Genomic DNA, 13,605 nt, shown 5'->3' on the forward strand with positions numbered 1-13,605 from the left:
CAGAGCAACTAAGCCCCTGCGCCACAACTACTGAGCCCACGAGCCACAACTACGGTAGTGATGGATTCGTTCATTCAATAAATCTTCATCGAGTGCTTCTCCATGCTGGAAACTGTTCCAGGCACTGGGGTTCAGCCCTCATGGAGTTTCACATACCATTTGGGAGATACAGGCAATCAACAAGTAAAACATACAGACTGGTAAGTGAGGGCGTGACAAGTCTAGAGAGAAGAAAAACAAAGGGATATAGGGGGAGAAGTAGGGAAGAGATAAAATAGGGTGGCTGGAAGGCCTCAATGAGAAGGTGGCATTTGCAGAAAGGCTGAAGAAGGTGAGGAGCCATCCAGGAAGAGATAACGTGGGGAAACAGCATTCCAAGCAGAGGGAACAGCAACAGAAAAGATTCTGAGTCAGGGGACTTCCCTGGTGGCACAGTGGTTAAGAATCTGCCTGCCAATGCAGGGGACACAGGTTCTATCCCTGGTCCAGGCAGATCCCACATGCCGCAGAGCAACTAAGCCCCTGCGCCACAACTACTGTGCCCACGAGCCACAACTACTGAAGCCCGCGTGCCTAGAGCCTGTGCTCCGCAACAAGAGAAGCCACCGTAATGAGAGGCCCGCGCACCGCAGAGAGGCATGGCCCCCGCTCGCCGCAACTAGAGAGAGCCTGCGCGCAGCAACAAAGACCCAACGCAGCCAAAGATAAATCAATAAATAAAAGATTTTGAGTCAGCACAGGGCCCCTGAGCCCGCTGTAAGGCTATAACTCTTGGTGGTCTGAGCAGTGAGGGAGATAAATTAGGAGGCTATTATTCTACAATATTGGGGGGCTTGGGCCAGGGCGGCAGTGGCAGATGATGTGAGAGGTAGTCGGATTCTAGACATGTTTCCAAAACAGAGCTTACAAGACCTCCCAATGGACTGGTTGTGGGGTTGTGACAAGGAGGGAGTGAGAAGGGGGGCTGAGTTTTTATTGTTTGCTGCTTGCTTGCTTGCTTGCTTGACTGATTTTTACCAGGGCAACTGAAATACTGGGACCTCTAGTGGCTGAGATGCAGACTCCAGGAGAAGCAGGTTTGGATGAAAAAATCAGGGGTGGCTGGACATGTTGAGACCAGGAGACGTCCAGAAGAGGATGCAGGCTAGACGGGAGAAGAGATCCTTGGTGCATAAGAGCATAGAGATGCTATTGAAAGTCTGGTAATCAAGGGGGACTGCATGGAGATAAAGTGAACAGGTGTGAGTTTAAACTCGGAGACTTGCACGGTGGACAAGCCATGGCAATTACTGATTGGGAAATCCTCTCCATTGTAAAGGAAGAAACCAAGTGAGGGCAGCTATATGATGCCATCTAAGCCATGTGGTAGGTTAATGATGTGCAAATTGCCTAGTTCACCATTCCTCTAAGAATACATTTTTTAGTGCCTTTTGTGGATTTGCCAGATAATTGTAGACACATCCCTCCCCAGCCCTCAAAACAGCAACATCGACATTATCCTGAAAAAGTATTGCACCCAGGGCCCGGCTTGACACCTCCGTGAACCAACGGATGATGAAGCTGGAGAATAAAGATGTGAAGATACTGAGACTTTTGAGTTAAATGAATTGAATGTCTTTAAGCTTTTTGATGTCTATAGAAAAAAGCAAGTCTACAAATATTTGATTGCTTAATCACTTAAGCTGCTTAGTATCTCAACTAAAGGTGACCACTTATTTGCAACCCATCTGAATGGGGATGGTCTTAGACTATTTCATGCCCCACTGAAAAATCACTTACATGTATATGATTTGTAAAAAACTGCATCCAATGAAAATGTTCAAGAGCTGCATAAACATTTATGCCTTTGGACACATCTAGATAGAAAGATTCTAAAAAATCAACCATTCCTATATCCTTCCACCAATCCTAACTTATCTCTGATTACACCAAAGAAATAATGAAATCAGAATCAATGCTGTATGCTTTCACTGCGTTTTCACAAATATTATCTTATCCAATGCTCACAGCATCATTAAATAGTGTTCATTGTACAGATAAGAAAACTGAGGCCAAGAGAGGTCAAGGGTCATAGAGCTAATGAGTAATAGAAGGAAGATCTGTTCTCTTTTCTTCTCTTATCAAATCTGAGGGGTCATTCCCTGGCACACCAGCTGCTTACGATGAAATGTTGTTTTCTTGTTTAATTATAAACCCTCCCAAACATGGTTCTAATCCACAGACACTTGTCTGAATTCCATTAATAAAACCACCATGTCATATTAGTTCCTCAAGGGGCTTATGAATTGCAAAGTCAGGCCTTCACTCTGTAGTTCAATCCATGCTCAATGTGCACTAACTGAGCGCCTACTGTGTACCTAACGCAAAGCCCTCCGACTCTTTGAGACTTCCACACGCTGCTTGCTGTTCTAGGCTATCTGAGCCTAGATTAATACCACTAACGTTTCTTACTTCGGACGGAGGGTCCCTGTGCCATTTTCCTGAAGCATTCCTCTCGGTGCCTCCATTATAAAACTTTAGTTTGCAGTGCTTTCTGACAATTATGTAATCAGCCTCTTCAGTTTATATAAATAAATTATATCATTAGGACACTTTGTGAAAATTAACGGGTGATAAAATCAAACTGAACAAATAAAACCAGATTTTGTTGATTATATTTTTGACCTTTTCTCTCCATGAGCAAATAACCATCATTCAATAAATATTCTAAAATCTATTTGAGTGTTAACACAGACACAATGAATAAATCCTGAGAAAGTACACTTCTGGTCGGCATCCAAGATCCTGTAAAATATAAAGGGATGCAAAGTAAACTATATTTCCTTTCCTTCTGCTTCAAATATCTGTCCGTAAACATTGGCACACACGGCACTATATAGTGTCAGTAATATTACAGAAAAAAGTCTCAATTACTATAAACTAGAAAGTTATGGTAACTAGTCTTTCAAATAAATCACCATGTGTCACAATTTGGCATACACTCTGATCCTTATGAATAATTCACATTTTGTGCATTAATAATTCATGTCCTCGTTCTATTGGAATGCTCTCTAGCACAGAATGGATGTCTCTTATCAATTTCCTCAGTTGACGTGATGGAGTAAATCTAAAATTAGAATGGTCTTTTCTAATGCTCCTTTTAACACTGTAACACTCGGCTGGCCCATAAGTTTATAAAAAATATAAAGTTCCTTATTTCTTGCCCTTTGCATGAAAGTCACTATGTTAAGTACCCTAACGATAGTTGGTCCCCTTGATGAGAATATTTGCATAGCAAAAAAGAAAACCAAGGAAACTAAGGGTTGATAGGGATTGGTTAGTTCTGTCACATTTCTCCCTAATTATATATTTATATATCCACTATAACATGGGGCCTAGTTGCTAAAACATGGTAACCAGCAGGGAAAGAAAAAAAGAAAGAGAGAGAGAGAAAGAAAGGGAGGGAGGGAGGAAGAAAAGGACCAAAACAAATCAGGTAAGAGTTTTTAATAATTACAGATGTTTCCCATCAGCAGGTTTTCCTCCCTAACTGCTAAGCACTGTGAAATTGCCTTTCAATTTTCAGTACAATTATCTGGTACATAAAAAAGTCCAAAGACCAAATAAGAGAAAGGTGCCAATGACATATATTTGTGGAGAAAGATGTTCAATTTATTACTATTAACTCTAGCCCCACTGTGGCCATTCTTCATCATTACTGACATTATTTTTTCAGACATTAGGAAAGTAAACTTTTCTCCCCAAACTCCCTCGCCCCAAAGCACACAATAAACAAAAACAGCAACAGCACTTGACACAAGGCAAAGAGAAATGAGGTCGTTTGAAATGTAAAAAAAAAAAAAAAAAAAAAAAAATCATTCCAGTATCCTCCACCTCCCTCAAGAATTCCTTTGCCATCCCTCAAGCCCAAAGAGGAGAAGAATGAGTTCTCTGAAGTCCATCAATGAAGAGCAAAGGGGAAAAGGGCAAAAGAGAGGGGGTTTTAAGAGAGGAGCCATCCCTGGGCCAACATCCGGTCCCCGGTCCCCGACAAGTAGCCTCGGGTTCATTCATTCTTCCTTTTAGTACATATTTAGGGAAGGAGCACTTGCTCTGTGCCAGGTATTATGTTCCGCCCTAAATAGTCCTCCAGTGGGCATCCGGTGTGCATTCCAGCAATGAATTCCCTACCCAGGCTCAGGACGATGGAACCTACCCACACCGCCTTGGCCAGCACCTGGGCCTGGGGTGGGTCACTGCCCAGGACCCGGAGTCTGAAAAGACTTCTCCCTGGGGTCAGAGGGTCCCTGACCTTGTTCACACTCAGAGCGTCTGCCTTTCCTCAATCAGTCCATCCATCCCCCGGAAAAGTTAAGTTGGCGGCGAGTAGGAAGAGGGCCACCGGGGGCATCCGGCGGGCTCAGCAACCCCGCCCGGGTTGCTCAGCTCTAACTCCCATGGCTACCGAGAAATATTTATTTCCAGTAGACGGGCTCCAGTGGCTACTGAAGCCGACCACGGGGCCACCATCAGAAGGCCAAGTCATCCGAGAGATAAAGATAGATCCATTACATACCTAGACCCGGCCTTACAGTGGCAGCCCCAGGAGATGTGGGTTTAGGCTGAGAAACCACAGCGCAATTCTCCGGCGCGCTGCCGGGAATCTCCTTGCACCCTCCAGGGATGCTGGCTAAGAATAAAGACAATTGAACCGGTGAACGGGGGGCGGGGAAAAAAAAAAAAGGATCGATACTTACCCCTAGGCGTCTGCTCCGGATCCTCACGTACCCTTGCTTCACTATGTCATTAAAATTGGAAGCCATCCCGGACGGCCAGTGACAACCCCCCTCCTCACCCAAGCGCACGCACCCTAGGTGGCTTTGGGGAGGGCTGAGGCCAGGGTCAAGAGAAGGCTTTGGGGTGGGGGAGAAGAAAGTTGACAAGGTGAAGCGGCTACGGCTGCGGCCCGGCGTGGCTTCAGAAGGCGCACATCACTTTCTGTCCCCCCAAAACCTGAAAGTGGGCGGCCGGTTTGCAGCCACTTTGGGGGAGCGCAGAGAGCGCAGCGCCGCGAGGCGAGGCTGGAGCGCCGGCGTCAGCTGACTCATCAGCCAGCCTGCCAGGAGGAGGAGCGGCGGCTGCTCAGGGATCCAGCCCAGCCTCTTCCCGGGGCCCAGGAGGAGAAGGAGGAGGAGGAAGAAGAGAAGGAGGAGGGGGGAGGGGGGAGGGCGAGGAGGAGGAGCCGCACGGGGCCGGCGCCCGGCGGTGGCCACCCGCAGGCGGACACACTTGGACGCGCTCACCCTCCTCCTCCCCTCCTCTCCCGCCCACCTCGCCCGACCCCACGCTCGTTCCGACCCCGACCCTCCTCCGGGACCCAGAGCTTGCCCCTGCCTGGCCCGCACCTCGCCCACAGCCGCCGAGATAACGCTCGGTCTCTTCTGGCTCTGGGCTTATTTTAGATGGAGAGGAAATTTCACTTTTTTCCCAGACGCCGCCTACCCCGCCTCTCCCTTCAGCCCCATCTTTGCCCTGAGAAGGGCTGGCTTTTGCCTCTGTTGTGCTTGTGTCTGGGGAGCGGTGTTGCCATGGTTTGCCTTGACCTTGGCATATGAGGGGAGGGATACTGCCCTGGCTTAAGCTGCGTGCTTCCTCGGGTTTCCTTGGCATCCTGGACCCGGCCCTTGCGTTGATATCATTTTCCTTGTTTGAGCTTGTCTTTCCCGCCGGGTTGTGAGTTTCCCAGGGGCTGACCCTTGGCCTCATTAGTACGTGTACCAACAAAGCCTGGCCCAGAGCAGGTGCCAAATAAATCCTTAGTGTCAGGCACCCTCTAAGCCCTTAGCTTGGGCTCATTTAAACTCCCCTGTACTTTATGAGGTACCCACCCCCCTCATGTGAATACCAGGACCACACTTATGCCTCCCTAGCCTGGCAATAGAACTCATGTTCATAGACATTGCTGGATGCTGCCTATAGAATACGATAAAAGGGAGACCGGATTTCACATTCACCTGCCCCTGGCTGCACTACCTTCCTGAAACATGTTTGAGTTGATAACGGCTATCATTTATTGGCACCAGGCATTAGGCATTGTGCTAATCCTGTTAAAGGAATAATGAGATAGGTACTATCATCCACATTTTATAGAAACTGAAGCTCAGAGGAATTAAAAGATTTGCCCCAGGTCTCACGGGAAAGGAGGTGTGTGTGACACCAGCTCTGGTAAACACTGGATGGTAAACACTGTCCTATACAGTGTTGTCATGGGGTAGGGAGGTTACTAGGTGGTTTCCAAGGAAGATCTGTCTAATCACTTGCACTGTCCACAAAGGCAAAGATGGCATCAGAAATTTGACAATTCTTGTTCACTGGAGGTGACCAAACCAAGGCTGGGTGACCTCTGGTCAGAGCTAGTGAGGAGAGGATTCATTCACTTAGTGGATTCTTTGACCTGATGACATTCAAAGGCTTTTCAACTCTAAGATTATATGAATCTTTCCTTTCTCACTGGGAACACTAGCTTTTAGTCATCTTGGTTTGATGGGTGTCAGTTAAAGAAGAGAATCACCCAAGAATGTGTCATAGGGGAACTGAGACTAAATTGGGACAATCAAAAAGCAAATCTTGGGCTTCCCTGGTGGCGCAGTGGTTGAGAGTCCGCCTGCCAATGCAGGGGACACGGGTTCGTGCCCCGGTCCGGGGGGATCCCACATGCCGCAGAGCGGCTGGGCCCGTGAGCCATGGCCGCTGAGCCTGCGCGTCCGGAGCCTGTGCTCCGAAACAGGAGAGGCCACAACAGTGAGAGGCCCGCGTACCGGAAAAAAAAAAGCAAATCTTCTGGCAGGGAGAACTCTTTTTGTTACATAGTAAACCATTAGCTCTGTCATCATGTTGTCATTCAATGAAAATGATGTTTTAAGTTTAAATCTCTCACCAAAAGATGAAATGATTAAAAATATCATTTGTAGAGTTCTTTTTGAAGGTTTAAAACGTAAAAAAAAAAATACTATCCATGGTTGCCATGAAATAGACATGTTCACGGAAGGCATTTATCCAACACATCATTTGTAGACCAAACCCACAGTATCAGAGAAACCAAGAATTAAAGAATTTATGCATAAGGAGCTTGAGTGAATGGCTCAAGGTAACAGAAATAATTACTGACAAAAACTGAGACTGAGGGACTTCCCTGGCAGTCCAGTGGTTAAGACCCCGTGCTTCCAATGTAGGGGGCTCAGGTTCGATCCCTGGTCGGGGAACTGAGATCCCACATGCCACGCAGCGTGGCCAAAAATAAATACATAAATACATAAATACTGAGACTGAGAAATCCATCCTTTGATAATTAATATTGAGTTCAATCAATATCCATAAATAATTTAGCTAGAAGTGAGGAAACTAGAATCACTCTAGAAAATATCAAACTAGATGTGAAGAAACGAATGCTTTTCTTTTTTAATTGCAAGATTGAATCCAGTGTATGGTTTTGTTTGTTTGTTTTGGGTGAAGTCAAACTGATATACGTGCAAAATACACAAACTGTGCTCTACTATTCAGAGGACAGACAGCCGCTTTACACTTGTCCAAAATATGCATACACAACTGTTGCAGGGGGAAAGGAGTAATTCACAGAGATACACAATGTAAGTAGTGCTTATAGAGTTGTACAGTGTACAACTCCCACAACTATGCGTGTCAAGACAGACACACAGCCACACACAATTCGGTTTCACTAGAGGTAAGTCTGACATAGAAAAATCATTATTTCAATCCCTGTTTTTAACTCAATTTTTAACACTTAGAACTTCATATTTATAGTATCCATTTTTGTTTGCTTCCTTAGCATGCAATTCCCTTCTTCCAATCGTGGTCACCATTGTCACTTGGGGTATAATTATACCCTGCTCCCAATACAGGTGTGCAGCCTTGTACATGCCTCCCTTCAAAGGTACTGATTGGTTTAGACATGGACACATGACTAAATTGGTGCATTAAGAGTTAATTACATTGGGCTTCCCTGGTGGCGCAGTGGTTGCGCGTCCGCCTGCCGATGCAGGGGAACCGGGTTCGCGCCCCGGTCTGGGAAGATCCCACATGCCGCGGAGCGGCTGGGCCCGTGAGCCATGGCCGCTGAGCCTGCGCGTCCGGAGCCTGTGCTCTGCAACGGGAGAGGCCACAGCAGTGAGAGGCCCGCGTACGGCAAAAAAATAAATAAATAAATAAAAATTAAAAAAAAAAAAAAGTTAATTACATTACTTTTGCTGAATACTGGGCCAAAGGTTCATACTGTGTTTGGCTGAAATAGAGTCTGGATGCATGGAGCCCAGGAGCGTCGGGAGTGGAGGCTACACAGAAGAAGCAAAGCCAAGAGATAAGGAGAGGCAAACCCAATCCTGATAGTACTGTTTGGACGCCCCTATCCAGTACCCCAGGAACCTATTACATTATAAATACTCGAGAAGCTGGTGTAACAATTAGACCCCAAAATGCAACGACTTCGATTGGGTAAAAGGTTATTTATCTCTCATGGAACAATCCAGATGGGCAGATAGGAAGCTCAGTCTCAAAAGGTCATCCAGGGACTCAAGCTGGTGGGTCAGCTGTGGACATGGGGTCCATCCTTGGGTCTAGTTAACTGCCACTTCCCAGGGAGGGAGAAGAGAGCGTGGAGGGAAAACAGCCTCCAAATAAAAAATTCATCCAGATATTTCAAACCTCTCTTTCTCTTGCATCCCACTGACCAATATATTGTCACATGGCCACAGCTGTCCCCAAAGGAGAATGGGGAATATAGTCTCCATTCCAACATGGCTCTATTTCTGGAAGAACATAATTGAATTGGTATTGCATCGGTCAGTTGGCATTTTCTACCTCAGTGGAGCCACTCTTGGACTGTTCAACTGCACAAGGTAAAAAATTCCCCTTTTTTCTTAAACCAGCTCAGATGGAGGTATTCTGTCATTTGCAATCAAAAGGAGTCCTGTTTAAGGTACCATGGTACCATTTGAACAAGAATCTCAACTAAATTGTATATAGACACACCTATAAGGCCCAGATTACTTGAGAAAATTCCAAAACTTTTTGTGGCATTTTCCCATAAAGCTACAGACAAAGGTGAAAGTGACCTCAGCTCCAAACTGGTCTGATCTCTGTCATTGGGAAGCACTACTCTCTCAACTATGAGTGATTCTGGGCGAGTGGGTCGAGACAGCGACCATCTCATTCACCACAGGGCTGGACGCCTGATCAAGTCTGGCCAGTCAGCACACACCATTCTTGGACATGAAGATTGGTGCAGAAATGGGCACGTGACCTAGAAGATCCAATCAAAATCTTCCCTGAGGTGAACAGATGAACACACTGAGATACACATCTGCATGGCCATATTATTTCCAAAATGTGAGCCTAGTTGAGAATAAAGGCAAGAAAGGAGAAAGTGGGATGAGAGACAGAGCTAGAGATACAACCATTCCTGAGGCCAGAACTACCTCTTCCACTTCTCAATGACACGATCAACTTTTTTTGTTTTGCCTTGTTTATTTGAGCCCATTTGAATTGGGTTATGAAGAGCATGCTCCCCAGGGCTGGGACTAGGGTGAGGCAAGTGGGGCACTTACAGTGCAAAATTTAAGGAGACACTCACTCTCAAGTCTGCGTGAGAGCTGAGCCTCTATTTGCAAGACCCTGAGGGTGAATGCTTCCTTAGATCATCCCTTCTCGGAGCGTCTTGCTTCCTCCAGTCCTAACCCTGATACTACCGCCTTTCTTAGTCAGCTCAGGCTGCTATAACAAAATATACAGACTGGGTGGCTTAAACAACAGAGGTTTATTTCTCACAGTTTGAGAAGCTGGTAAGTCCAAGATCAAGTGCATGCAGATTCTTCTTCCTGGCTTGCAGACAGCTGCCTTCTTGCTATGAGCTCACATGCCAGACAGAAAGAGAGGGCTCTGGTCTCTATTCCTCTTCTTATAAGAGCACTAATCCTATTCATGAGGGCCCCACCCTCATGACCTCATCTAAATCTAATCAACTCCCAAAGGGTCCACCTCCAAATAACATCACATTGGGGGGTAGGGTCTCAATGTATAAATTTTGGGGGGACACATTCAGTCCATAACGCTATCCTTATTAAAAGCATATTAATTAAAATGAAAGGACTGTCAGTTCGAAATGGAATACATATAACAGTACTGTTCTCCTACTTGGACATCTTCTTGTTATGAAACAAAACTATGTCATGCACTGAAATAGAACTTTATAACCATAGCATCACAAAGGCAGGAATTAGCCCAAAGGTTGCTTAGTCCAATACATTCAGAGCAGAAATCCACACTAGCTTGAAACGTGAACAATTCATGCCTTGCTCTCTGCATTCCATTTAGCCTATTATTATTATTCTTTAGTTCTTCAGAACAGAAAATGCAGAGGCAACTGCACTTTTCCAGAGCAGGTGCCCAAGCTTCATCAAAGGATGTTGTACTTTCACCAAGTACCACAAAGTACCAGGGCAGAGGCTGAAATGGCCCTTGTCCAAAATCTTTACCAAAAATAACTTGAGCTTTGGCCCCGTCGCCTGCTGCTCTCAGTGGGAGTGTCACAGAAACATAAGCAGCCTTTCCTCTGGCAAGGTGACACAGCGCTAATGAGAAGGATCGGGCTGGGGCTGAGGAGAGAGGTTGTGTGCTCTGCCACCGGCTCCCTTCCCCAGCCCTTAACCAGCTAAAGAAGGATGACTTGGGAGAATGATGCACCGAAATCAGGTGGGAGAAAGCCTGGGAGCAGGTCTGCTTCATTTATTCACTGCTTCCCTTCCTCCTTCCTGCACTGGACAGATACTGATTGAGCACCTGCTATGAGTGGACAGTGTCCACATTAAGCTTTAACACACACACACACACACACACACACACACACACACACACCCCACATAGATGAACAAAGTCCATGTCCTCAGGGAGCTTATAACCCAGGAGAGATAACAAATAAACAAGTAAATAAACAATGTAAACAGCTGCAGATGGTGATAGGGAAGTGAGTGGAGTACTACGTAGGGGCTAACCAGCGGCCTCCTCGAAGTCAGAGAGTCGGGGAAGTCTTCTCTGAGGATGTGGCACTGAAGCCCAGACAGGAAAGAGAAGAAGAAGCTGTGTGAAACGTCAGGGGCAAGACGTTCCAGACAGAGGGAAGAGCCCTCGAAAGAGCCAGTATGAAGGAAAGAGCCTGGCAAGTTCAAGGAGCTAAGGGAAGGAGAGTGCGTCTCAACCCAGAGGAGGAGGGATTGATGGGGGAAATAGTCCCAGGGAAAGGACAGGACAGCCCAACCCCCGGCCCAGCGGCCGCAGCAAGAAAACTACATCCTACTCAAAAGGAGAAAACATGAAGGAACAGCTGATTTATATTTTTAAAATATTATTCTGCCATGTTGAGTAAAAAATGGATAAGAAGGGACTGGACTGGAAACCATGAGACCATATGAATATCTAGTTCTAAGGACCTTTGCCAAAAAATCTTTAGGAAAAGAGAAATAAAGCTTCCGATGAGAATGTAAATTTATATCGATTGATATAACTGTTTTGGAGCATGAGTGATGCTATCTTAAAAAGTTTTAACTTTGATAATTGCTTACCCTAGGTCCTCAACAATTCCAGCTCTGGAAATGTATCCAAAGGCACAAATATTTAGTTACAAGAATATTCACTGCAGTGTTGTTTATGATTGTATACACACACACACACACACACACACAATTTTTTCACATGGAAGAGTGTGTATATACATGTAGCCAAATTTCCAAAGAAGCTAGGATCACTGAGATGTAATCGTTCCCCATTAACCTTTGCTTATTGAGAAGTGCTTTCTCCAAGCCTAAATGAAATCTCCAGGAGGTCCTTGGCCCTTCTGACTACTACGGGGTACTAAAGAGTCCATTTCGGCCCAACAAGCACAGAACACCGCCCCCTTTCAATGTAGGGCTTATCCCCGAGCCCAGTTCAGGCCTGGGAGTGTGGCGGAGGTGAACGGAGTCTTCACTGATCATCTGCTCTGCCTCTTCTTCCACGTAATAACTACGGGCTCCGGAGACCCCCAGGATTGGAGCCCAGGGGAAAGGAGAGGCTAGAACACAGAAGTTCTGCTTGCCCCAAGGTTTGTCTGCGGGTGGCTGCCCTCTGGGCTGCCGGCATATAAAGGCTGCTCTTTCTCTCACTGAGCTTTTGTGGGTTCATGAGGCACCAGCCCCTGTGTCCTCCACACCCACAGGGACTCACATCCCAGGCTTCTAAGTGAATCTCTTGAAAACCGCTCCCTTGCTGAAAGGCAAGGAGAAGCTCCCCCTTCCCTGCCCCAGGGGGAGAAGAAGAGCCCTCTGCCAGGGACCCTTCCTTCTTTAATCTCTTTATCCACAATGTCCTATTTAGGCCGGAGGTGCGTGATGGACTAACGCCAACAAAATGGTTTCGAACTACTTTTTTTTGGAATTTCTGCACAGACAGCCCAGCACCTTGCTTTGGAATGTTTTCTAAATGTGCCCCACACCCTTCCCCTGGGCTTGTGAGGCTTCCTCTGCAAGTGAGTCAATAGTAATTTTATCATTCTGTGACAAACCCATATCACAACCAGTAAAATGGATGTGAAAGAGGTCCCTTCTTATTTGTTCGTTCAACAGATATTATATGAGTCAGGCTTGCTAGGCTCTGAGGAGTTGGTGGAGCAGATAGAAAGAGACCAGGCTCTGCCCTTGTGGAGCTGATGGTCCAGTGGGAGTGCAAGACATTAATAAAATATTCCAGTAAGCGTAAAATTATGCACCAATAATTTTACATGATGTTAGGACAAGGAGAGAGGACCTGACCCCTTTGGAAGATGGGGGATGGAGAAATTAGGGAGCTGAGATGGGAAGGAGAAGGTGATATTACCCAGGTGAGGGAGGGAGCGTGGGAGGGGGGAAGAAGGCCATGAGCAAATGTCCCAGAGCATGTGGTACGTTTAGCACCGAAGGAAGGTCAAGGTGACTGGAACTTGGAGAGTGAGAAGAGGGTAGCGAGTGACGAAGCCAGAGGGGATAAAAGGGCTTCTCATACACTGATTATGAATGATCTATGCAGTGTGGTCCTGTTTTTATTAAAAAAATTATACACACACACACACACGCGCACACCCTGGGTAGAATATATCTACACTAAAATATCAGCAGTGGTTCTTTGTGGGCAGAAGTGAAGTATTGAAGGTGTTAATTCTTTCCTGTGTGTTTTTTAAAATATAAATTCCAAATGCAATTTTTAAAAAAGAGAGAGAATGACTCTTTCTTTCTGCACAGGACCTCACATCTTAAGTTTTATAACCAAGGACACCAAAGCAAACATAAACCTCTAGTGAACTTGACTGGGATTCAAATTTTGGAGTCTTGTGATCCTTGGGCTTCTCCCAGATATTCAAGTCTCTTTTCTGATGAGGAGAGGCCTCCTCTCTGCAGGTCAATGCAAAGCCAACCCAGGAAAATCTAGGCCAACACATGAGAAAGAGACCAGAGAGAAGTACCTAGATGACAAAGGCATTTGGCATTTACAGAGCCCTTTTTCAAACTGAAGCGTGTATTCGTTGGTTGCTGCAAGATTAGAAGTCGA

At 46.0% G+C, this 13,605-nt stretch overlaps 1 protein-coding gene across 1 annotated transcript in view; it reads right to left on the reverse strand.

The window, feature by feature from the left end:
• The window catches only part of DOK5 (docking protein 5), a 157,403-nt gene extending 152,263 nt beyond the window's left edge, over positions 1-5,140 (reverse strand). Inside the window, exon 1 of the mRNA XM_007113344.3 lies at positions 4,737-5,140. Within this exon, the coding sequence (XP_007113406.1) occupies positions 4,737-4,802 (66 nt within the window). The 5' untranslated portion in view covers positions 4,803-5,140. The remainder of the gene's footprint in view (positions 1-4,736) is intronic.
• Positions 5,141-13,605: the final 8,465 nt, after the last annotated feature.

The sequence above is a fragment of the Physeter macrocephalus genome, chromosome 14 (assembly GCF_002837175.3).
Source record: "Physeter macrocephalus isolate SW-GA chromosome 14, ASM283717v5, whole genome shotgun sequence".
In the NCBI taxonomy this organism is placed as follows: Eukaryota; Metazoa; Chordata; class Mammalia; order Artiodactyla; family Physeteridae; genus Physeter; species Physeter macrocephalus.